The following is a 26,241-nucleotide window of genomic DNA, read 5'->3' on the forward strand; positions in this document are numbered from 1 at the left end:
AAGTCTCTGTCTTCATACAGAGAACAAATTCACCCTTTTGGAAAGGCTTTAATGAAAAAAGCAGGTAACCGAAAATCAATCCTTCTGTTGCTACCACGTTCGGTTTGATGTAAGCTGCTCTCTTGTTTCTAGCTCACTACAGTATCTGTTGCTGTGGAACAGACACTCTTCTCCATCTGTTAAATAAACCATCATCACTCCACATCCAGTTTTGTTTTAAACGTTTACTTCAAACTTGGCCTTTTATAGCCTCTAAATGAAAATAAATTTTCAGCCTTTCATAAATATTTTTAAGGTGAGGTTTAAAAATACAAGCCTGCTATATAGTGTAGTTGAGGAAAAACTTTAAGTTTCCAGCAAATGTAAATTAATCACTTGCTGATGAGGGTAGAAATATAAACCATTACAACATGTGTGTGATCAAAGATATTCTCTTTCCCTTACTGCTGAGTTTATTTAACATTCATATGCACGTGTAAAATAAAATTATAGGCTGAGTATGCGGCCACATGTTCCTAAGCTTTCCAATGACTTACTTATTCAGACACATTTATTAATATGTAGCTGGCCTTCCATACCCACGGGTTCCGCATATGTGGATACAGAGGGCTGACTATAAGGGACTTGGGCATCCTCGGATTTTAGTATCTGCAGTGGGACAAGGAGGAATCCTGGAAACAATCTCCGAGGACACCAAGGGACAACTGTTACTATATATATAGACAGAACTAATCCAATTGACAGGATCGGAGGATCGGAGAAAATCCTTCATGGGAGTAACAGCTCTGTAATTTCCTGACCATATTTTCAAATTTCTATACAAATGCAGGAGATTCTCATACCATAATTTTAGTAGAGAAGAATAAACTACAAATTCTACTCTAAAAAAAAAAAAAAGAGAGAGAAATTTCACTTACAAAATATAACCTCAAAATGGCAGCTCCAAACACTGCATTTTTGCTCTTGATCAGTCAAGTGATAAACTCTCTTAACATACCATTTTCAAAATTTCTCAATGAGGAGAATAATTTGAAATAATTTTACTTACACTTAAACTAAGTCACAATTATATCAAAGAAATGTAATGACCCATGAAGACAAAATACTTGGGATTATGTATTATTTATAGCAAAATAGCTAATATGTAGCACCTACTCTCCTTTGACTGAAATAAGTGCTTTAAAGTGTTATTGTCCTATTATTATTCAAAGGAACGTGAGCAAGGGAATAATGCTGGCAAAGTGGCAGAATGAGGGCTCAGGCCCAGTCTGCCTGACGCCAAGGTCAGTGTTCTCTCAACCTCTACTCAGTATTCACTGGGCCAAGAGATTTCCTGACAACACCTGAGATGAGATTTCCTCACCAATATGGAACCAAGACTAAAATATGTTGTGATGGAAAATCAGAAAATAGCAACTAAAGAGCAATTTAATAGAGAAATCAGAGATACTAATTTTCTATTGAGGTACTTTTTAAACTGAAGACAAAATAAGGGAACAAGACAAATCACTCAATTTAGTATATCAATGCCAAAAAAGAAAAAAACAAGGTATCTTCATTCTTCAAGTCTCTAAAAATGAAATATAAGTTTTGGGTTAATGTGAATAGAGCAAGTATGACTGCTACAGACAGTGCTGGCAGCAAAGAACTTCTTATCTCAGTGGCTCATATTATTCTGGTAAATGTCAATGAATGGTCTAAAATGATATCACTGGGCTCACAAGCAACCCTCCTTTTATATCCAAGTATAAAAGTAACTCACAACATATCTTTGTGTGGGCTGACAGAGCACTCTAATTAAGAAGCAAGCAGCAAATAGGAGAAAAACAGAAATGAGCAGGGCAAAGACAGCTATGCCTTTGAAGAACAAAGTGCATTTTCCATGTCGCAGACCTAAGAGTATTTGCACTGCATTGAAAACTATCAAAATTTCATTTATATTCACAATCTTCCTGTGTCTCTTCCTCCCTTATAAAAATGAATATTTATAAAACCCCACGAAGATTAGTTAGCATTCATTAGTGTTCAGATAGAGAACAAGGTGCCACACTTGTGGCATGATCAAGTGTCATGCTTATTTACAATTATTATTAACTAAAAAGACAAATATGTAAAACCCAAAAGAATCAAAGAAACTAAAAACAGAGAATGAGAATAAAAGGAAAATAAACTGTTCACCAAATGCTTGTATATATTACTTTTTAAAAAATCAGAATCAGGGCCATTGGAATTATAAGATGCTACACTGTTTGGTATAAATTAAAAATAAGGAAACACAAATAAGTTCCTAGATAATGTTCTCTTTCTGATAAGAATTGAAACAAAGTTTTGGCAGCAAGAGAGACAGAATTATTTCACTTTAGAATTGAAGGACCTGTCACTCCTTTGCATGCCTTGACCACTCCCACCACAACCAGTGTATGCATACATGACTATTCTACAGCTATTCAACCACAATACATCCTTACTGATTGCTATCAGAGAAAAAAATACCCCTCATTTTCATCAGTCTCCAGAGAGTCATATTTAATTCTCTATATTCTTTAATGTTCATTTCACACTTTTATTTTGAAAAGTCCAACATGTGTGTTTATAGACAACAGACAACAGGTACATTAAAAATATCTGTTTCTCTAGTGCTTTCAACTTTTCAAAATGCTTTCACAGACGTTTTGACTACTATTCAAGTTATGAGACAATGTTCCTCCAGCATACAATATAAGCAGTTCCTGGAGAATAGGATTTTTTTTAAAGATCTTCAATACTAAAGCAAAGTAACATTAGATATACACATAATTAGACCTTATCATAAGACTGCTTACACTTACCTATATTAAAACATTTATAATTCTTATTAGTAATACTTTATTCTGTGAAGCAAAGAAGATGGACATGACAAAATTATACCCAGAATTCACTTGTTAGTGTAATCTATATTAGTTGAAAATTCTTTAAATAGAACCAAATTCTAAAAACAAACAAAAAAAAAGATCTTTTAGATCTAAAAGACCCTAAAAACTTGCCTTCTATGTAGGCGGGGTTTAAAGTAGATTTCCAACCCTGCTGTTAAAATCAGTTTCTGGTAATTACTCTAAAAATCCTGCCTGATATTCTGCAAACCCAAATTTGGAATGCAGCCATAGGACGCGGGGTGTGGTGGGAGGCCCAACAGAACAAACTGTCATCACTATATATCCCCAGCTACCAGCCTCAACAGTATCCTGACGTCACCATGGTTCCCTCAGCTCTCCCTCCCTCTCACTCTCCAAAACAAACATTTCCTATCTTCTCCATGCTCTGAGATCTCATGGCCTCATGCCAAGCCCACAACTCACTCTTAGCAGAAAGCCATCTTTCATATGCCTCAGGAAAATGGAAACCAATGGACAGAAAATCTCTCAAACTCCTCCAACCATGACTGAAAACTTACCTACTTGCGTCTCAATGACCTGCTTTATTGGAGAAGATGCTCCTCCTTCCACAAGCCTAATCTACCACTTATGCTGACAGCTCCATCTGTTTCCAGGGATCTCACTTTATTGGCCTTTTCCACTCTCCTGTATCTACTTCAAACTTTCCTTCTTTACTGGATCTTTTTTATCAGCTGCCAAACCTGCTCTACTCCAAATAGTTCTCTGACCTTTAAATCTCAAAGCCAATAAAACATTCTTAAAAGGTGAAGAGGAAGTCACCAGTATGGGCTACCAACAGTTTACTGTCCGAGTGCAAACAATAAAACAATCTGACCATCTACTATTTTCATTTACTAAATAAAAAGACATTTTAACACCAAAAGAATGAAAATTAGGAAGGACACCATGTAAATGGACAACCCTCATCTTAACACTCAACTGGCTTTGATAGAGATGATGGTTCAAACCTTATTGAATTACTGCCCTTCTTTGACTTCCGATACTATACTACGCTGGATTTTCTCTTCTCTGGCCACTTTTCAGCCATTTCAAATCCTAAAGGATGATGCTATGAAAGGGCTGCACTCAACTGTATTTAATAGCCAGGACATGGAAGCAACCTAGATGCCCATCAGCAGATGAATGGATAAGGAAGCTGTGGTACATATACACCATGGAATATTACTCAGCCGTTAAAAAGAATTCATTTGAATCAGTTCTAATGAGATGGATGAAACTGGAGCCCCTTATACAGAGTGAAGTAAGCCAGAAAGATAAAGAACATTACAGCATACTAACACATATATATGGAATTTAGAAAGATGGTAACGATAAGCCTATATGGAAAACAGAAAAAGAGACACAGAAGTACAGAACAGACTTTTGAACTCTGTGGGAGAAGGTGAGGGTGGGATGTTTTGAAAGAACAGCATGTATATTATCTATGGTGAAACAGATCACCAGCCCAGGTGGGATGCATGAGACAAGTGCTCGGGCCTGGTGCGCTGGGAAGACCCAGAGGGATCGGGTGGAGAGGGAGGTGGGAGGGGGGATCGGGATGGGGAATACGTGTAACTCTATGGCTGATTCATATCAATGTATGACAAAACCCACTGAAATGCTGTGAAGTAATTAGCTTCCAACAAATAAAAAATAAATAAATAAATAAATAGAAAAAAAAAAAAAGTGCTGCACTCAATATGCCAGCAAATTTGGAAAACTCAGCAGTGGCCACAGGATTGGGAAAGGTCAGTTTTCATTCCAATCCCAAAGAAAGGCAATGCCAAGGAATGTTCAAACCACCGCACAATTACACTCACTAGTAAAGTAATGCTCAAAATTCTCCAAGCCAGGCTTCAACAGTATGTGAACTGTGAACTTCCAGATGTTCAAGCTAGATTTAGAAAAGCCAGAGGAACCAGAGATCAAATTGCCAACATCTGCTGGATCATCATAAAAGCAAGAGAGTTAAAAAAAACACCTACTTTTTTGCTTTATTGACTGTGCCAAAGCCTTTGACTGTATGGATCACAACAAACTGTGGAAAATTCTTAGAGAGATGGGAATATCAGACCGACTGACCTGTCTCCTGAGAAATCTGTATGCAGGTCAGGAAGCAACAGTTAGAACTGGACATGGAACAACAGACTGGTTCCAAGTTGTGAAAAGAGTATGTCAAGGCTATATATGTCACTCTGCTTATTTAACTTATATGCAGAGTACATCATGAGAAATGCTGGGCTGCAAGAAGCACAAGCTGGAATCAAGATTGCTAGGAGAAACATCAATAACCTCAGACATGCAGATGACACCACCCTTATGGCAGAAAGTGAAGAACTAAAGAGCCTCTTGATAAAAGTGAAAGAGGACAGTGAAAAAGTTGGCTTAAAGCTCAACATTCAGAAAACTAAGATCATGACATCCGGTCCCATCACTTCATGGCAAACAGATGGGAAAACAGTGGCTGACTATTTTTTGGGGCTCCAAAATCACTGCAGATGGTGATTGCAGCCATGAAATTAAAAGACGCTTACTCCTTGGAAGGAAAGTTATGATCAACCTAGACAGCTTATTAAAAAGCAGAGACCTTACTTTGCCAACAAAGGTCTGTCTAGTCAAGGCTATGGTTTTTCCAGTAGTCATGTGTGGATGTGAGAGTTGGACGGTGAAGAAAGCTGAGCGCCGAAGAACTGATGCTTTTGAATTGTGTTGGAGAAGACTGTTGAGAGTCCCTTGGACTGCAAGAAGATCCAACCAGTCCATCCTAGAGGAGATCAGTCATGGGTGTTCATTGGAAAGACTGATGTTGAAGCTGAAACTCCAATACTTTGGCCACTTGATGCAAAGAACTGACTCAATGGAAAAGACCCTGATGCTGGAAACAGACTGAAGGCGGGAGAAGGGGACAACAGCTGAGATGGTTGGACGGCATCACCAATGTGATGGACATGAGTTTGGGTAGGCTTCAGGAGTTGGTGATGGACAGGGAAGCCTGGCATGCTGTAGTCCATGGGGTCGCAGAGTCGGACACGACTGAGTGACTGAAATGAATTGAACTGAACTACTCTATCCTACTTTTAAAATGGGAGTTCCTTAGGGTTCCTTCTCATTTCACTGTCCCCTGGAGCAATCTCACATACCTCCCCCCAGCTTTGAATCTACTCTTCCAGGCTGATCCCTCACGAAATTCCATCTCCAGCTTAGACCACTCTTCTAAATTCCAGACCTGTATCTGACACTTACTCAATATTACTTGGATATCTCACAGATACAGACATGCCAAAAAGATGTTATCTTTAACATACTGCTAAGTGCCTACCCATTATCCATTTCCTACCCTGTCAGTATGCACTAATAGAATCTCTTATTCGTTAGGGGTAGTCATGAGTCTTAATTAAAAAACAGAACCCTAGATTCCCTTATATCTAGTCTGGCCAGTGAGTATATGAGTTTCTGGGAAATTTTTCACATGATTTAGGTATCATTCTTTCCTTTATTCTTCTACTCTGACCATACAAGAGAGACCAAGAATGGAACACCTATCTGGCAACTATAAGGTTGTAGGCATGAGGTCTAACGTCCAGACACTAAGGATGGTCGCAGCAGAGCATACATCTGTACTAGTACAGATGGCACTAGTACTGGATTGTCTACCCCAGACTTGTTATATGAGAAAAATACTCCCATTTGTCTAAACCACTGTTAATCAACCTCCTGATATCTAGAGTCAAACAGATTCTTAACTGTCAAAACCAAAATTAATTTCTTTCTGTACTCACAAAGTTCACTTCTCCATCACAGTAAAAGCAGGAGCATCCTCCCTATTGCTCCTACTAAAAACCTGATGGTCAATTCGATATCTCATCTTTTTCATCCATCAAATACTATCAACACATGCTTGCCAATTTCATCTCTAAAACCTGTTATCCACCTTTTTCACTTCTAATGCCCTATTCTAAACCACTACCACATCTCATTTTGGGCTCAGAACTTCAACTCTTGCCTTCCTCTAATTTATTCTCCGCAGAGCAGTGTCATGTCACGTCTCTTTTAAAAAGTCTTAAAGTTCCCAACTGCACTATGAATAGTCCCATATGGATATAAAACCCTATATATTATATATATGGAATTTAAAAAGATGGTAACGATAACCCTATATGCAGGACAGAAAAGGAGACACGGATGTATAGAACAGACTTTTGGACTCTGTGGGAGAAGGCAAGGGTGGGATGATCTGAGAGAACAGCATTGAAACATGTATATTATCAAGTGTGAAACAGATCGCCAGCCCAGGCTGGATGCATGAGACAAGTGCTCAGGGCTGGTGCACTGGGAAGATCCAGAGGGATGTGATGAGGAGGGAGGTGGGAGGGGGGATCAGGATGGGGAACACATGTAAATCCAAGGCTGATTCATGTCAATGTATGGCGAAAACCACTACAATATTGTAAAGTAATTAGCCTCCAACTAATAAAAATAAATTAAAAAAAAAAAAAAAGATGAACCTGAGACCCAATCAAAAATAAAAACAAACAAACAAAATAACCCTACATATAAATGGCATATAAAACCCTATATATAAATGGCATATAAAACCCTACATAGGTTTTTGCCCAACTGTGTTCAGAGGACTAACTGCAGCAGAAACACCTGGGGTGCTTAATAAAAATGCAGATTTTTTTTTTAATGCAGATTTTTAAAAGCAATCTTTGGTGTTGGACTTTAGGAATCTCCACTTTATAATTAGGATACTTAACAATTCAGATGCATATTAAAATATGAGAAGGGTGACCCTACATAATGTGATCTTCTAAGACACATCTAGGGCCTATCTCCACTCACCTCGCCTTACCACATTTGCTTACTTTCACTTTCTGAAATGTGCTAAACTCCTTTCTGTCCTGAGGCCCTTCTAAAACCAGACTATCCTATTAATCCTACTCTACCCTTTCTCTTGGGTTTCCCTGGTAGCTCAGCAGTAAAGAATCTACTTGCCAATGCAGGAGATGCGGGCTTGGTCCCTGAGTCAGGAAGATCCCCTGGAGAAAGAAATGACAATGCACTCCAGGATTCTTGCCTGGGAAATCCCATGGACTGAGGAGTCTGACAGGATACAGTCCATGGGGTGGCAGAAGAGTCAGACTTGACTTAGTGACTAAACAACAACCCTTCCTCTAACTCATTCTAAATTTAACTATCACCTTTCATGGAAAACAACCATACTGAATCATCCAGGTAAAATGAGGTTTTCATGTTATACCCTTTCCTAGCACACTACTCTGTACTTTTCTTTCATTTATTCTATCATATTTGATTAGTATTTTTAAAAGATAAATTAAAGATACAGCCAACTATTGATATTTCTCCTGCATCCACTTCCTTTCCGCCCAGAGGTGAGCTTCGTTGAAGACTGGAGTGCATGTTCTTATACTTTAACTACATTGTGTATTTTTCTCATAAAGTCTGTTATGGGTATATAAAAACAGTGTCACAGAATATACCATTTCACCTTCTTTATAGCAGTTAAAATAAACTAGAATTATATGTATCAGTATGAAGAAATTATTTATATTAAATTATTTTAGTAATTATTTACTCAATATCTGCATCCCCTTCTAGATTGCGAACACCAAGAGCTGGATCATACTTGTTTCATTAACTGCTGGCTATCTTAAGCACTTTGCAGTTTCTGGGACATAATAAGCAATAAACAAACATTGGTTGAATGAAGAACTAATTCATGAGTGAATAATAAGATATCGCTAAAGTTGGTTTATATAAAATCTGAGCTACTCCGCCAAGTTAAGTTGGCTAACTACCTTGAACTAATTCTGTTACATGATTTAAACAAAAGCTAATAAATACTGAGATAATCAGTTCTTAATAGGAAGAACAAAAAAATAATTTTAAAGGTTATGTATTAATTTATATAAAGGGATCTAATATTGGACATTGGTGGGGGACCTACATACAGCAGCAGGAAAGAGGAGAAAACACATATAAGAGGAAAACAAAATTCTTGGTGGAGAAGAGATGAAAAACTATTTGGTAACTAAGTAAAACAGGGACTAACAATATTGAAGAGGAAACCTAGACACCAGAAGAGTCTTAGCCACTTTCTTATAGCTACATAAGTGGGAAAGCAACTTCACAGAAAAAATGGACTGTCTGATCACTTTTGTACCACACTATTGGTACAAATACATTATACATAATACATTATTACAAAAGCAATTCTGGGAGAAAACAGATGGAAAATGCATTCATTTACCACTCACCTGCCAGAATAAGTGCACTGGGAATGGCAGATGCTATTTTTTTCAAATACACTTTAATAACAAAATTGTTTCTTCATGATCTAGTATACATGTCATGTTTTTGCGATTTTTTGCTTACATTTAACATTGTCATTAAACTAAAAATCAAACATATAGAAGGACAACTATAAATGGCTCTAAATTATGATACAATATTTCATTTTTCCCAACACTGAATCACTCTCATTCTATTGGTTTCCAAAAAAAAAAAAAAATCTTTATACTAAAAACAAGTGCAGATGTGAACAAAGATACATTCATTTTTGCATAATGAAGTTCCAGATCATTGAACAATTACACATAAATAGGATTAATGAAAGCCCTGAACTTTGATCTCTGTGAAAAGTCAGGATTTATAAAGGTTTTAATAAACTGAGTTTAGCTAACAGACATTTAGATGAGGCAAACAAAAGGACTGAAAATGCATCTTTTCCATCTGGAAGAGGAGGGAACTCCTCCAAACTCATTTTACAAGGCCATCATCACCGCAATACCAAAACCAGACAAAAGACATCACAAAAAAGAAAATGACACAACAGTATCTTTGATGATTACAGATGCAAAAATCCTCAACAAAATATTAGCAAAGCAAATTTAGCAATTCATTAAAAGGGTCATATACTGTGATCACGTGGGATTTACTGCAGGGGTGCAAGGATGGGTCAACATGCACAAATCAGTCAATGTGCTACACCAGATTAACAAAATGAAGGATAAAAATCATATGGTCATCTCAATAGATGCAGAAAAAGCATTTGACAAAATTCAACATCCATTTATGATTTTAAAAAAACTCAACAAAGTGGGGAATGTACCTCAACATAATAAAGGGCATATATGACAAGTCCACAGTTAGTACCATCCTTAATAGTGAAAAGTTGGAAGCTTTTCTTCTAAGATCATAAAGAAAATAAAGATGTGCACTTTCACTATTTTTACTCAACATCATACTGGAAGTTCTAGACAAAGCAAACAGACAAGAAAAAGACAAGAAATACAAACTGGAAAGAAAAGAGTAAAACTGTTACTATCTGCAGAAGACATACATAGAAAACCCTAAAAAGCTCCATCAGAAAACTGCTAGAACTAATAAATTCAGTAAAGTTTTAGGATACAAAATCAATACAGAAAAGTCTGTTGCATTTCTATACACTAGTAACAAACTATCAAAAGAAAAAAATTAAGAAAACAATCTCATTTGCAATTACATGGAAAGGAATAAAACACCTAAGAATAAATTTAACCAAGGAGATTAAAGACCTATACGTTGAAAACTGCAAGATTAATGAAAGAAACTGAAGATGAAAAAAAATAAACAGAAAAATATTTCATGCTCAAGGACTAAAACACTGTTAAACTGTCCACACTTCTCAAAGTAATATACAGATTTAATGCCATCCCTATCAAAATTCCAATGGTATTTTTCACAGAAGAAAAAAACACCCTCTAAAATTTGCACAGAACCACAAAGATCCCAAAAATCAGAGCAATCTTGAGAAAGAAAAACAAAGCTGGGGGCATCACACTCCCTGATGTCAAACCATATTAAAAACTATATTAATTAAGACAGGTGGTATTGGCATAAAAACATATACAGAGATCAATGGACTAGAACAGAACCCAGATATAAACCCACACAGATATGGTCAATTAATTTACAACAAAGGAGCAAAAAAAAACACACAATAGAGAAAGGACAGTCTCTTCAATAAATGGTGTTAGGGAAACTGGACAGCTACATGCAAAGGAATAAAAGAAGACCATTATCACATACCATACCCAAAAGTGAACTCAACATGGATTAAAAACTTGAAACTAAAACCCCAAATCATAAAACTCCCAGAATAAAACAAGCAGTAAGCTTCTTGACATGAGTCTTGGCAGTGATCTTTTTGAATCTGACACCAAAAGCAAAAATAAACAAGCCAGACTACCTCAAAGTAAAATCCTTCTGCAGAGCAAAGGAGACCATCAACAAAATGAAAAACAAACTACTTAATAGCAAAAAATATTTGTAAACCATGTGTGATAATATCCAAATTATGTAAAGAATTCATACAACTCAACAGTACATTACAAAACCAACTAAAAAATGAGATCTAAACTAAACAAAACTAACAAGGAAACACAAACTTTAAATGACACAATGGACCATCTAGACCTAATTGATATCTATAAGACATTTCACACCAAAAGAATCAATTTCACCTTTTTCTCAAGTGCACACGGAACCTTCTCCAGAATAGATCACATCCTGGGCCATAAATCTAGCCTTGGTAAATTAAAAAAAAAAACTGAAATCATTCCAGTCATCTCTTCTGACCACAGTGCAGTAAGACTAGATCTCAAGTGCAGGAAAAGAACTATTAAAAATTCAAACATATGGAGGCTAAATAACACGCTTCTGAATAACCAACAAATCATAGAAGAAATCAAAAAAGAAATCAAAATATGCATAGAAACAAATGAAAATGAAAACACAACAACCCAAAATCTACGGGACACTGTCAAAGCAGTGCTAAGGGGCAGGTTCATAGCATTACAGGCTCACATCAAGAAACAAGAAAAAAACCAAATAAATAACCTAGCTCTACACCTAAAGCAACTAGAGAAGGAAGAAATGAAGAACCCCAGGGTTAGTAGAAGGAAAGAAATCTTAAAAATTAGGGCAGAAATAAATGCAAAAGAAACAAAGAGACCATAGCAAAAATGAACAAAGCTAAAAGCTGGTTTTTTGAAAAGATAAACAAAATTGACAAACCGTTAGCCAGACTCATTAAGAAACAAAGGGAGAAGAACCAAATCAACAAAATTAGAAATGAAAATGGAGAGATCACAACAGACAACACTGAAATACAAAGGATCATAAGAGACTACTACCAGCAGCTCTATGCCAATAAAATGGACAACTTGGAAGAAATGGACAAATTCTTAGAAAAGTATAACTTTCCAAAACTGAACCAGGAAGAAATAGAAGATCTTAACAGACTGATCACAAGCACGGAAATTGAAACGGTAATCAGAAATCTTCCAGCAAACAAAAGCCGAGGACCAGACAGCTTCACAGCTGAATTCTACCAAAAATTTAGAGAAGAGCTAACACCTATCTTACTCAAACTTTTCCAGAAAATTGCAGAAGAAGGTAAACTTCCAAACTCATTCTATGAGGCCACCATCACCCTAATTCCAAAACCAAAGATGCCACAAAAAAAGAAAACTACAGGCCAGTATCACTGATGAACATGGATGCAAAAATCCTTAACAAAATTCTAGCAAATAGAATCCAACAACATAGTAAAAAGATCATACATCATGACCAAGTGGGCTTTATCCCAGGAATGCAAGGATTCTTTAATATCTGCAAATCACTCAATGTAATACACCACATCAACAAATTGAAAGATAAAAACCGTATGATTTTCTCAATAGATGCAGAAAAAGCCTTTGACAAAATTCAACATCCATTAATGATAAAAACTCTCTAGAAAGCAGGCACAGAAGGAACATACCTCAACATAATGAAAGCTATATATGACAAACCCACAGCAAACAGTATCCTCAATGGTGAAAAATTGAAAGCATTTCCCTTAAAGTCAGGAACAAGACAAGGGTGCCCACTCTCACCACTACTATTCAACATAGTTTTGGAAGTTTTGGCCACAGCAATCAGAGCAGAAAAAGAAATAAAAGGAATCCAGATAGGAAAAGAAGAAGTAAAACTCTCACTGTTTGCAGATGACATGATCCTCTACATAGAAAACCCTAAAGACTCTACCAGAAAATTACTAGAGCTAATCAATGAATATAGTAAAGTTGCAGGATATAAAATTAACACGCAGAAATCCCTTGCATTCCTATACACTAACAATGAGAAAACAGAAAGAGAAATTAAGGAAACAATACCATTTACCATTGCAACAAAAAGAATAAAATACTTAGGAGTATATCTACCTAAAGAAACAAAAGACCTATACATAGAAAACTATAAAACACTGATGAAAGAAATCAAAGAGGACACAAATAGATGGAGAAATATACCATGTTCATGGATTGGAAGAATCAATATTATGAAAATGAGTATACTACCCAAAGCAATCTATAGATTCAATGCAATCCCTATCAAGCTACTAACGGTATTCTTCACAGAAGTAGAACAAATAATTTCATAATATGTATGGAAATACAAAAAAACCTTGAATAGCCAAAGCAATCTTGAGAAAGAAGAATGGAACTGGAGGAATCAACCTGCCTGACTTCAGGCTCTACTACAAAGCCACAGCCATCAAGACAGTATGGTACTGGCACAAAGACAGAAATATAGATCAACGGGACAAAACAGAAAGCCCAGAGATAAATCCATGTACCTACGGACACCTTATCTTCGACAAAGGAGACAAGGATATACAATGGAAAAAAGACAACCTCTTTAACAGGTGGTGCTGGGAAAACTGGTCAACCACTTGTAAAAGAATGAAACTAGAACACTTTCTAACACCATGCACAAAAATAAACTCAAAATGGATTAAAGATCTAAATGTAAGACCAGAAACTATAAAACTCCTAGACAACAATGGCAAAACACTCTCTGACATAAATCACAGCAAGATCCTCTATGACCCACCTCCCAGAATATTGGAAACAAAAGCAAAAATAAACAAATGGGACCTAATGAAACTTAAAAGCTTTCGCACAACAAAGGAAACTATAAGCAAGGTGAAAAGACAGCCCTCAGATTGGGAGAAAATAATAGCAAATGAAGCAACAGACAAAGGAGTAATCTCAAAAATATACAAGCAACTCCTGCAGCTCAATTCCAGAAAAATAAATGACCCAATCAAAAAATGGGCCAAAGAACTAAACAGACATTTCTCCAAAGAAGACATACAGATGGCTAACAAACACATGAAAAGATGCTCAACATCACTTATTATCAGAGAAATGAAAATCAAAACCTCAATGAGGTACCATTACATACCAGTCAGAATGGCTGCTATCCAAAAGTCTACAAGCAATAAATGCTGGAGAGGGTGTGGAGAAAAGGGAACCCTCTTACACTGTTGGTGGGAATGCAAACTAGTATAGCCACTATGGAGAACAGTGTGGAGATTCGTTAAAAAACTGGAAATAGAACTGCCATATGACCTAGCAGTCCCACTCCTGGGCATACACACTGAGGAAACCAGATCTGAAAGATACACGTGTACCCCAATGTTCATCACAGCACTGTTTATAATAGCCAGGATGCCCATAGATGGGCAACCTAGATGCCCATCAGCAGACAAATGGATAAGGAAGCTGTGGTACATATACACCATGGAATATTACTCAGCCATTAAAAAGAATTCATTTGAATCAGTTCTAATGAGATGGATGAAATTGGAGCCCATTATACAGAGTGAAGTAAGCCAGAAAGATAAAGACCAATACAGTATACTAACGTATATATACATGGAATTTAAAAAGATGTAATGATAACCCTATATGGAAAACAGAAAAAGAGACACAGATGTACAGAACAGACTTTTAGACTGTGGGAGAAGGCAAGGGTGGGATTTTCAGAGAGAACAGCATTGAAACAAGTATACTATCAAGGGTGAAACAGATCACCAGCCCAGGTTGGATGCATGAGACAAGTGCTCAGGGCTGGTGCATTGGGAAGACCCAGAGGGATGGGATGGAGAGGGAGGCGGGAGGGAGGATGGGATCGGGATGGGGAACACATGTAAATCCATGGCTGAAAAAATAAAAATTAAAAAAATAAGATCTAAAAAGACATTTTGCCAAAGACATTCAGATGGCCAAGAGGTACATGAGACTATGTTCTGCATCATCATCAGGGAAATGCAAATCAAAACCACAATGAAATATCACACCTGATAGAGAGGGTATTATCAAAAAAACTAGAAACAACAGAAGTAGGTGAGGATACAGAGAAAAAGGAATCCTTGGGCACTGGTGGTGGTAATGTAAATTGGCACAGCTGCTATGGAACAGTATGGATATCATTCAAAAAATTAAAAACAGAACTATCATATGATCCAGCAATTCCATTTCTGGGTATTTATTGAAGAAAATGTGCTGACTTGAAAAGATACATGCACCCCCACATGCACTGCAGCATTATTTACAATAGCCAACACAGAAACACAGTGTCTGTCAATGGATGAGTGGATATAAAATTGTGACACACACATGCAGACACACAGGAATATTACAGAAACATAAAAAAGAAAGCCCTGCTATTTAAGACAACATAGATGGACTTCAAGGGCTTTATACTACATGAAGGAAGGCACACAGAGAAAGACAAATACTATGATCTTTCTCATATTTGGAACCTAAAAACAAGCTCATAGATACAGAGGACAGATTGGTGGTTGCAAGAGGTGGGGGTGGAGGGTGGAGAAAATGGGTTAACACAGTTGACCCTTGAACAACACAAGTTTGAACTGTGTGTGTCAACATCTGTATTTTTTTTTCCCCCAATAAATACATACTACATATAGTATTATAGAATCTGTCAGTTGGTTGTATCCATGGATGGGGAACCAAGGGCACAGAAGGTCTACTGTAAAGCTGTATGTGGATTTTCAACAGCATCAGGGCCCCTTATCCCTGTGTTGTTAAAGGTCAACTGTATATACATCTGGTTATGTTTTTTCAAAAATATGACACAAAATTTTAAAACATTGTGCTTGAGCCCCCAAACCAACTTCTAGAACAAAAAATGAGTATCAGAATCAGGTAGAAATACTGCAAATGGGCTGTTACCACAGCATCACCTCTTAAAGAAGTTCTTTATTGCTTTCTGTACTTAAAAATTTGTTTTTAACATTCCAAAAAAATAAAAGAGCTGTCTGTCAAAGAAAAAGTCAAGTGGTCCAGGTGGTCATTAACTCCCAGATATCCAGCTGAGTAAGGTTTTTACTTCATTCAACAATTAACAATGTAATGAAACAGATTGAATTATTTAGCTTTTTTGAGGAGTGCTTGCTTAACAAAGTTTGAGATTTCCAAATTATTAAGATAGAACAGTGACATACGTTCTTTTTTGAAGATACAACACTATTTGAAATTATCTTATGCAATTACTTATCTAGGCTGTTTTTTGCTATACTAACTCCTGGTATATGTGATCTATTAGATTGTGTCTCGTGATCTTTCCCAGAACACAAAACAATTCCTGGCTTGTAGTGGCTGCTCCATAATTACTGCATGAAGGCAAATGAACAAAAGAATAAACTTTTGCACCTATTTTGTATGTTATCTGTAAAACACTTTCAAACTTCTCTGGTAGTACCCGCCTTCCTCCCTTTTCATTGCATCTCTACAAAAGCAGCTCTCTAGGGCAAAATTAATTACAACATGGTCACTAGACTTGGGCCCAAATCCTGTAAAACCTGTTCACTTTTGTGCATTGTAGCCAGCAGGTAACTTAATGAACATAGCTACTGTAGAGTTTTCTGATTAGAAGGAACACAGGTTATTACTTCAGAGTCTAAACCAGTCCTTTCTCCTAGTGACATATTCTGCTGAACATATACAGTCAACAAGAAGCTTAATGAGATGGTTTTAAAGTGAACTTTAAAAATATTCATGTGTTTAGACTCTTATGCTTACATTTAGTCATCTATTTGGTAGGGTTAACAGATAATCACACTTTTAAGTGGATGTCAAGATTTGAAGGGTGAATTTTATTAACTGATCAAATTGAAAATAATTGAGATTTTTAAAGAATACTAGAAAATAAGTGGTAGACTGAGTCAATATACAAAAATCTCCTTTACCTATATTAGACTTGAGCCTTACAATTGTATGTCAAACTCATTTGGCATTATTTATAGACAAGTCAACATCTATAATCATTCAGTTCAGTCGCTCAGCTGTGTCCGATTCTTTGCGACCCCATGAATCGCAGCACGCCAGGCCTCCCTGTCCATCACAAACTCCCGGAGTTTACTCAAACTCATGCCCATGGAGTCGGTGATGCCATTCAGCCTTACTTACTGAAAAAAAGCTGACAGTGAAATCAAAACGTTGGCTATTTTATTTTTCTCCTTGTACATGAGCCAAAACATACAATAGATAAACTGGAAATCTGAAATGTTCTAGAAGTTGGTTTGGGGGCTCAAGAATATTTAGATGCCAGTGATGTTTAATGTGCTTGCTCATATACAGCATAGAAAACTCTGCACTGTCAATCCTAGAGTTATAGAATGGAGGCAGCCTCCCTGCTTCTACAGATTGTGGTCATCATAGGGAGAAGAACCTTGCCTCTTAGAGCAGCATCTCTAACACCTGACATACTGCCTGAACCGTGTGTGTGTAAATATGAAAAAAGCAAATCAAAACTCAAAATTCATGCCCACAGAATATCACATCAAGCTACCCACTTGAATCGTATGCCCAACTAACTGACCAGCACTCACTGATGTTTTTTAAGTGAAAAAATGCTAGGTAAACCAAAAGTTTCAATTATCAAAAACTTCTGCAGAGGATCCCAAATTCTTAACTAACACAAAATTCTAAGCCTCACAATGGCAGTGAGAACTTTTGCATAGCAAAACCTACAAAACACAGTATGCAAACAATAGCAGCTCAACAGCAGCTCTATATCCAAAAGCCCCTGCACACATGGTACATCTATACTAACATGAAAGCAAGCAGATCATTACAGGAAAAAGTCCAACATGTAAGGGATACAAAATAAATAACAGTGATGGTTCTGCGGCAGATATATACGGTGGCTATAAAATAAAATTGCACAACAGAGACAAAAATGAAAGCTTCTCCAGTTTTTATTACTTGGCTAAAAACACTGCAATTAGTTTTTTCTCCCTTGTTTCTCCTTTAGGTGAAAAAGAAAAAATGTCATACAGAGACTATTGTAACAGCACGCTTTAGTTGAAACACTTCAACAACAGGTAATAGAAAGTTAAGCTCTACTTCCTGCATCATGAAAACTGTTCTCTGAAGTTTCTCTTTCAGGTAAAAAGAGGAAACGTTAGGCAGAAATATTTTATTGGTATGATTAAAGTGGGTTAATGGTGTTAGTCAAAAGAATTTTAACAAAATCATTTGTCCTACAACTTCAAAGGATGTCAATAAAGTTCCATTCTGCAGAAACTGTAACATGTATTCATTTCAACTCAAAGTAGAAAATATTTAGTTCATTTCTGTATTTAAATCTTCCTCACAGACCTGGACCCACAGATGCATGTATTCAAAGTCAATTGTAAAATAAATTACCAACAAGTTATATCATATTGATAAGTTTATACTTTATCAATTGTGAATTTTTAAAAATAACATTTTAAAGAAAATAAAAGTAGAGTGACAAATGCTAACAACATGAAAAGATTTGGAAATTAACCTACCAGCAATAAGAAGGTTTGAAAATGAAAGCCCATTTTATGAGCAACTCTGATATAGTTTTTACAGTTATCTCATTTTAAGACCAAAATGAGTTACGTTAGGAAAGGATGAAAAAGAAACAATACTCAAGATTAACAGATTTTGAGTTTTTCAATTAGGATTCTTTGAGAGACTACAAGAAAAAACAAAACAGACCTTGGATGTAATTCAATTAATAACTGATATAATCCTATACACCATTAATCTCCCTTAATGTATAAAAGACTTAAGTTTTATGTTATCCCCTTAAAGGACGAATTGTAGTGATCCTTAGTGATGATTTATGAAAGGCACACACAAAATAATGAAAACTAGTCATTTGAAGCTAAGGAAAAGTTTAACAAGAGACCGAAGATCATGATTTTAATTCGGATCTTACAATGGAATACCCAAAGATGAATAGTTATATCTGCATAACTAATGCTAGTATTTCAGCATCATTCTAATTTAATAGATATAATGTGAAAGCAAGCATTCAATACAAGCAAGCTTATACTGAATGAGTCAGTCTCTTAAAAGTTCAGGTTCTCACTTATACAAACTTGGGGGGAGAAGAGTTTCCTAGGCAAGTTTAAATTTTGAGAAGAAACAGTAGTTTTTTTTTAAAGAATAGTAATAAAGTTTTAACATTTAAATCAACTCTTTAAAAAAATTAATGCACTTCAAGAACAGCAATATATATCTCCTTCATAAAAAAAAAATCCCAGAACTATGAAATATATTGATACTGAGGATAATACACACAATAAAGTAATAGGCAAACAGGGAGCCTTTTTCTGAAGCCACTCAAAGAACCAAATATCTAAAGCAGAAACAATGGAACTAGCTAGGTATTTTGTACAGTATGTGCTGGGAAAAGCTAACTGGAAAAAAAAAATTTCCAGAAAACATATTTTTGGAACTCCAATAACCTTCTAGGTATTTTGTACAGTATGTGCTGGGAAAAGCTAACTGGAAAAAAAAACCAGAAAACATATTTTTGGAACTCCAATAACCTTTTAACTACTTGAAAAACCTTTTTTAACTTATATATTTAGCCTAATCTCAAAGGAATTTATTTTAAAAAGCCAAGGGTGCAACATTTATTTTTAGAGTTAACATTTCTGTTATCCTTTAGTTTCTTTCAAAGATTCTGGGGTCATGATTTATTTTTAGAACTACTGTATAATTGTGACATACATTTCTAGCTTTATTAGTCTTTATAAATGCATCATATAACTATATACTAGAAAAACACAATTCATTTTAATAAACAGTGATGGGATGATTAGTTTGCCAAATAACTTACAATCATATTAACCAGTACTGCCAATCACACCTGGAGAATTCCATGAACAGAGAAGTCTGGTGGGCTACAGTCCATAGGGTCACAGAGAGTCAGACACAACTGAAGCGATTTAGTGTGCATGACCCAACAAATAAAAGGGTGTCCCAAAATACATAAAATAAACCAACCCTATCAAAGAAGGTGGGGGGAGTAAATGTGCTAATTGAGAAAGCAAGGTGCTACCTGGAAAAGAGGGCTGGGAGGAATGGGAGTTTGAGGTAGATAACCTTCAAGATTCCTTTCCAGCTCAACCATGTGATTCTAATTAATTACTAGACTACAGTAAATGAAAGAACAAAGACCTAGAACAGCTGAATTGTATTTTAAAAATAAAAGAAATTCTTCAGCTGTTTATAGGATATGAATTAAAATTATAACTGAGTTTCAAGTAGAATTGTTAGGCAGGAGAGAATTTCACTATATAAAAAACTCCAGAAATATAATAAATAGAAATTTAAAACTGTTTCAGGTAAGAATTTTTCCTTTTAAAAGCTAAGCCTTCCAAATAGGTAATTTCAACCAGCTGAGACATTAGGATTGAAAATATTTTAGCAAGGTAAATACTTGATGAAATAAAAATCATTATTTTTTGATAATACTATGTCCAGAAAAATAAGATCCTCAGACATTAAAATTTGACTTAAGTATACCAAAATTGTTCTTTACCACTGAGATTGTTAACTAAAATACTTCCAAATTAGTAAATGAAATTTAGAGTTAAAAGTCTAACAATAACACCAACATTATGAGATCAATTGCCAGAATTTGTCATTTCATTATTTTTTCCTTTGAACCTCCATACTGGACTGCTTACAAGTTCATTAAAGTACTTGGAATCAAGGATCATTACCTGTTCTTTTTTTTTTTAATGTAACCAAACATAACAGTTCCCAACAAGAAGTGTTTTGTATATTACGCCCAAAATAACAAAAAGGTAATGTGCCAAGTGCTAATTAGTAGTCTATTCATTTTAATTAAAGATAAACGGATTAGGAAACCATTACAAAAGTTTTGATCAACACTGGTTTTACATATTTTACATATATTAAAAATCTCTATAGCTACAACTTATTAAAATTACTAGGATAAACAATCTACAAAACACTTAAGGTAAACTAAATCAACCTTAAACTTCCTTTCATATGCTCACAAAACATAAATTTAGAAAGGAACATTTTAAAACTACAGGAAGAGAATCAATTCATTAAATAAAGACTTACATCAGTCTATTTAATATTTTTTTTAAGTAAGTACCTTTTCCATTACTATTTAAGGACTCCAAAAAATAATCAAGTTTTGCGAGCTCTCTTTTATACTGGACAGATTTTGTCCTAGATTTACAGTATTTTTAAAAGTAGAATTCCAGACTAAGACAGTTTAATTCCTGCCCTTCTCTTCTCCAGGGAATCTTCCCAACCCAGGGATCAAACCCAGCCTTCCCGCATTGCAGGTGGATTCTTTACCATCTGAGCCACCAGGGAAGTTCAGTGTGTTCCTAAACTTCTTCAATGTGCACTGTGTGCTATTCACATTAATAAACTACAACTGGGGCAGAGAGAGGGAGAAAAGGAATAAAAGAATCTTAGTTCAATTAAATTCCTTCCATTTCTAAACAGTGTAGAAAACAAATGTTAACTGTGTGACAATTTAAAATAAAAGTGGTTGAACTTGATATACTTGCATCTATGTTCATGCATAATTTTGGCTTTGAAGTACATGACAGTGAATGGACAAAAGTCTACTCTGAAAAAATCTGAGTAAAAATCTGAGGGATGGGCCATGATGAATCATTAACAAGCCCCACCTCCAATTCATCTGGCTTTAATTAAATATTACATTTATGGTAAAGGAGGAACTGAACAGAAAGCATGTTACTCCTTAAAAAACTAAAAATTGTGCACAAGATTTGGAATAAAATTATTCCATAGAGTAAACGGTTGTAACTAAGAAGTCCATTATTTAAGTTGTATACAATCCTTCCATATAATAATTTTGGAAACTAAAGTCAGCTTCCACATGAAATCTGATGTTCTTGCTTTCCTTTTTGTGGAGTTCTCCAATATCATCATTCTCCTCTCTGACAGTGCTAGTAGTGAATGGGAGCAAAACAGAAACCACATGTCTTTAAAGGTAAACTGAAACAAGTAAAAGATGCTCTATTTTATAAGTTCTGGGTCAGCAAAAATTCAAAGTTCTCCTACAACAAAACCTAGAATAGATCAATGAACCATTTATACAGGACATACTGTGTAGAAGTATCTGCTACTGATTTTCAGAATATGAATGGATGGATAAAGACAGATAAATATATAGATACACGCTCACATACATTTATATAAATTATCATGATACAGACTGACAGTATCAGTATATATTCAGTGGTTCTTTCCACACACATACATGCCTGTAAAACTATACTTTCAGACCAAGCTGAGTTACCTGTTTCAAAGGGACTAAAAACACCAACAAAACAACCCCAAATGTATCTTTAAAAGCTAGTGATCACAAACTTACAAACTGAATATAACGTGACAATGGAACTCCCTATTTACTAGTCCCAAAAGAACACTATGGAAAAAATCCCACAGATAAATAGAAATTCCTATAAACAACAGTATTTCCCCTTCAAACAGTTTTAAAAACTCCACCAATGGGATGTTTCTCTGGATATGAATGGAAAATTTCATCAAACAATAACTTAAAAGTACTGTATCTGACCTACAATGCACATACTTTATAATTTGGACCATGCTGTAGAACTATACTAAGTTCCTTCTGAAAATTAAATTTCTTAAAAAGTAGTTAAGGTGAATTTCAATTTTATAGTTTTTCTACTCATATAAATTCTACTGAGGTTTACAATTCTATTCTAACGCAATAATACTGTTTGATTTTAGCAACATTTCTCCTATTCTGGACAACTGACAAAGCAACAATTACATTGTGAATCAGTGATGTTCTTGCTCAGAAAGCAGAAAGATTCTGTAAATGGAGAAGAGCTTTTTTCCCTAAGTTGTTAAGTGGAAAAACAACAAAAAAAAATTAGGAAAAAAATCTTTATTCAAATACTTCTAATACAACCAATTGAAAAACATCCTCCCCGAAAGTTAAAAAAACCCACCAACACTATACTACATTAAAAAAGAGAATCAGATGAAGCCTTTGAGTATTTCTATAGTTGCTCTTCACATTAGTCTCAGAATTAACTAAAATTATAAAGCATTTTTATTATATCTTCATAAAGCATGACTTTTAAAGTTAAAATTCCATTTGTTATACTTAAAATGCTGGAGTTGCTTTTATAAAAAAAAACCAATAAAATCAGCTTAAAATAAATTTATTATACAATACAAAAAGTAGGCATACTGGAAAATAAAAGGTACATTAATATACAAAGCAAATAAAAGAAAGCTAAATAACACAAATGGATTAATCCAAACACTAAGATAAAATGCACAACATTTATGCTAAAAATAAAGTATTTCAGAAAGGATATGCATTTCAAATGAAATGTTAATGGTGGAAAAAAAAGAAAAACAAATATGCTAACTTCAAAATGCTTGAATATCAAGAATCAGTAATGGCATAAGACATTAAATTCAACAATATTGGGTACTTTTCAATAACTTTATTTGAAAAGGTATTTAAAATACTGAAAGAATCAAAATAATGTTTTTAAACCTGGCAAAGATTTTCCTCTTTTTTTTTTTTTTAAAGTAAAGTTTGAGGACCTATTCACAATATCTTCTCTCTTCTTCCATTTATACCTTCCAACAAAAATTTCTGGATGCTCATCTTTAACAGGATTCTATAAACAGAATAGCTTAGATAACCCTTCTCCATTGGTGTGTATTTAAGCTGCATCAACATAGTAAGTGGCACAAATTAACATCATTCTGAAATCTGTACAAATGTGGATACAATATGAAACATGAAATTTTCATTTTATCAAGTAAAACCCACCTCCATTGAAACAGTAAAATGTAACAATTAGAGCGTGGGAGAGGGGAGCCTTTTATTTGGAAACTACCGATTAAAGACATTCAGTCCCCAAACCACAAACAGCTCTGTGAATTAATATGACACTGTTCACAGGTATAGCAGAGCTCAGGTATAAAGGTGTGGACAGTGCAGACACACCACTCTCATGTAAATGGCCAAACCGGAAACATCCAGTTAGGACATGCATCTGTACATCAGAGGAACAATTAGCCATAAAATCCTTGGCTAATATTCTCTAAAACTTACTGCATAATTATTTTTTAAATATGTTTAATACTTCAGTTGGGCCAAAAGGCTTTTAAACAAGTTTGGAAGAGAACTTCTTTTCCTAATATCACAGTTCCCAAACTCATATAATCAAGACTTTCTACATCTGTGTTTTCACTTGCATCTAAACCATCCAGGAAAATATTTTTTGCTACACTGTAATTACTATTTTAGACTTTACCCTACACCACATGTATGTCATGATACTAAGAAACTATCAAGTTATCCTCCTGACTCCATCCCTGTCCCTCCAAAATCTTGAAGCTCTGGGGAACTGTGGGGAGAAAAAGAGAGGTATATGGAGGAAGGAAGAAGTATGAATAGGATCCTACAGAACTTTACAATTACTTTGCCAAGACAGACTTTAAACATTGTGAATTATTTCAAATTTAGGCTGTGTAGAACCTATAGTCCTCTTAAAAACAAGTTTTGATTCTCAATATTGCATTATTATAACCGAACAAAAGGATTAAAATCTAACAGGTATTTTAGTAGCATACTTACTACCTTCAGACTGAATTCATTTCCTATCTACTCTGAAAGAGTTCAAATAAAACAAGCTTTATGAGATGTAATTATAATTTATCGCAAAAGTTCATTAGCATTTGTGAAATTATTATAATTATTAAAAGCTAAAAACCAAAATTCACCATTCACACTTAAATATAACACAGAAAAAGTTACGTAGGTAATATGAAAATAAAACTGTTCAGGTAAACATTTCACTTGAAGACACTCACTGCTGCTCCTTCTGAGTAACCATTATAGGTTTTTAACAGTGAAACATGTCATTATCTTACATCGGAAATTCTTTGGCTGGAACGCTTTAGTAACATAACACACTCCTGTACATAACAATTCTGACAGAACAAAGGAGTTGCAAAGTGAAAAAGCAAAGATATTTTAAAGTGTTTGACAAAATTTTAAATAAATTTTTAAAAATCTAAAGCCAAAATAAAAGAGTAAAACAAATCTATCTGCTGCTATATTAAATAATTTGGAAATCATAATTATGTCTTTTTACTTTTGTATTTAGCACAGAAATACTTTATATTGCTACTGGAGACACCACATCAATTTTAAAACTGGAAAATAAAGAAATGTGATAAAATTTATGAGTTCAGTGTGTGAGTTTCAGAACCAAGAAATTACCAATTTCTGCTATTATTTTAAAGTGGGATTATTTGACTACATATAGTTAAAATTTTAATTATACCAAGAAAAAATTTAAAGAAATTTTTCCTTTCATTAAAAAAAAATAAAGCAAATTTGATTTATACTTTTTAAAAGACTGACAAATCCACTTTTTAATCTATTAACTTTACACAAAGATTTTTAAAAAAAAGCCTTATGGCTCCAGCACCCAAGGTTGAAAGCACAAAAAACTCAATAAATATAGTATGCGAAAAAAACTAAAGATGTTTGAAAGGTTAAATGAAGAGCATTCTGAAACTAGAACCCATTTCTTTAGCTTTTCTCTCCCAGACTTTCCATTCTATATACTACAGTTGTAGAGATGTCCTCATTTGACTCAGGTGACACTTTTTTCCATACTGTCTCTTTTAAAGCAAGTTCTTGTTGGAGACTTTCATAGTCCAATGGTCCAAAGGAATGCTAGTTGTTCAAGCAACATACATAATTTATTAGTGCACTTGAGTGAAGAAAGGTCCAAGCTATAAAATGGTATTTTTCAATGATGAATGTTATTAAGATCTGTTAGCATTTTCACCCACCACCATCTGATGTTTTGCTCAATGTTACTCATGTTGACGCCCATGGAAGTTTCTATTTTTGTCAGCTTTGCATAATTCTCATACATTATTAAAAGTTACTTTAAAACTAATGATAGGAAAATTTACTTAGTATGTGTTTAAATTTTTTTCTACTTATAAGTGCTTCGCACATATTAGCTTCAAGTCTAGTTAGGTAATTTTATTCTAAACATTTCCACTTGGGATACAAAGGAATTTAAATTCAAAACAAGTCCCTTAATGCAGCAAAC

The 26,241-nt window shown here is 34.9% G+C and overlaps 1 protein-coding gene across 4 annotated transcripts in view; it reads right to left on the reverse strand.

The window, feature by feature from the left end:
* Positions 1–26,241, reverse strand: part of GLS (glutaminase) — an 87,661-nt gene that overhangs the window by 12,688 nt on the left and 48,732 nt on the right. Inside the window, exon 15 of one of the 4 annotated variants that reach the window (XM_043445051.1) lies at positions 23,013–25,853. The exons of 2 other annotated variants lie outside the window; for them this stretch is intronic. In XM_043445051.1, coding sequence (XP_043300986.1) covers positions 25,707–25,853 — 147 coding nt within the window. In that variant the 3' untranslated portion in view covers positions 23,013–25,706. Of the gene's footprint in view, positions 1–23,012; positions 25,913–26,241 lie in introns of those variants that run through there. One more of the 4 variants, XM_043445052.1, reaches the window with a different exon arrangement.

This window comes from Cervus canadensis, chromosome 24, assembly GCF_019320065.1.
Source record: "Cervus canadensis isolate Bull #8, Minnesota chromosome 24, ASM1932006v1, whole genome shotgun sequence".
NCBI classification, from domain to species: Eukaryota; Metazoa; Chordata; class Mammalia; order Artiodactyla; family Cervidae; genus Cervus; species Cervus canadensis.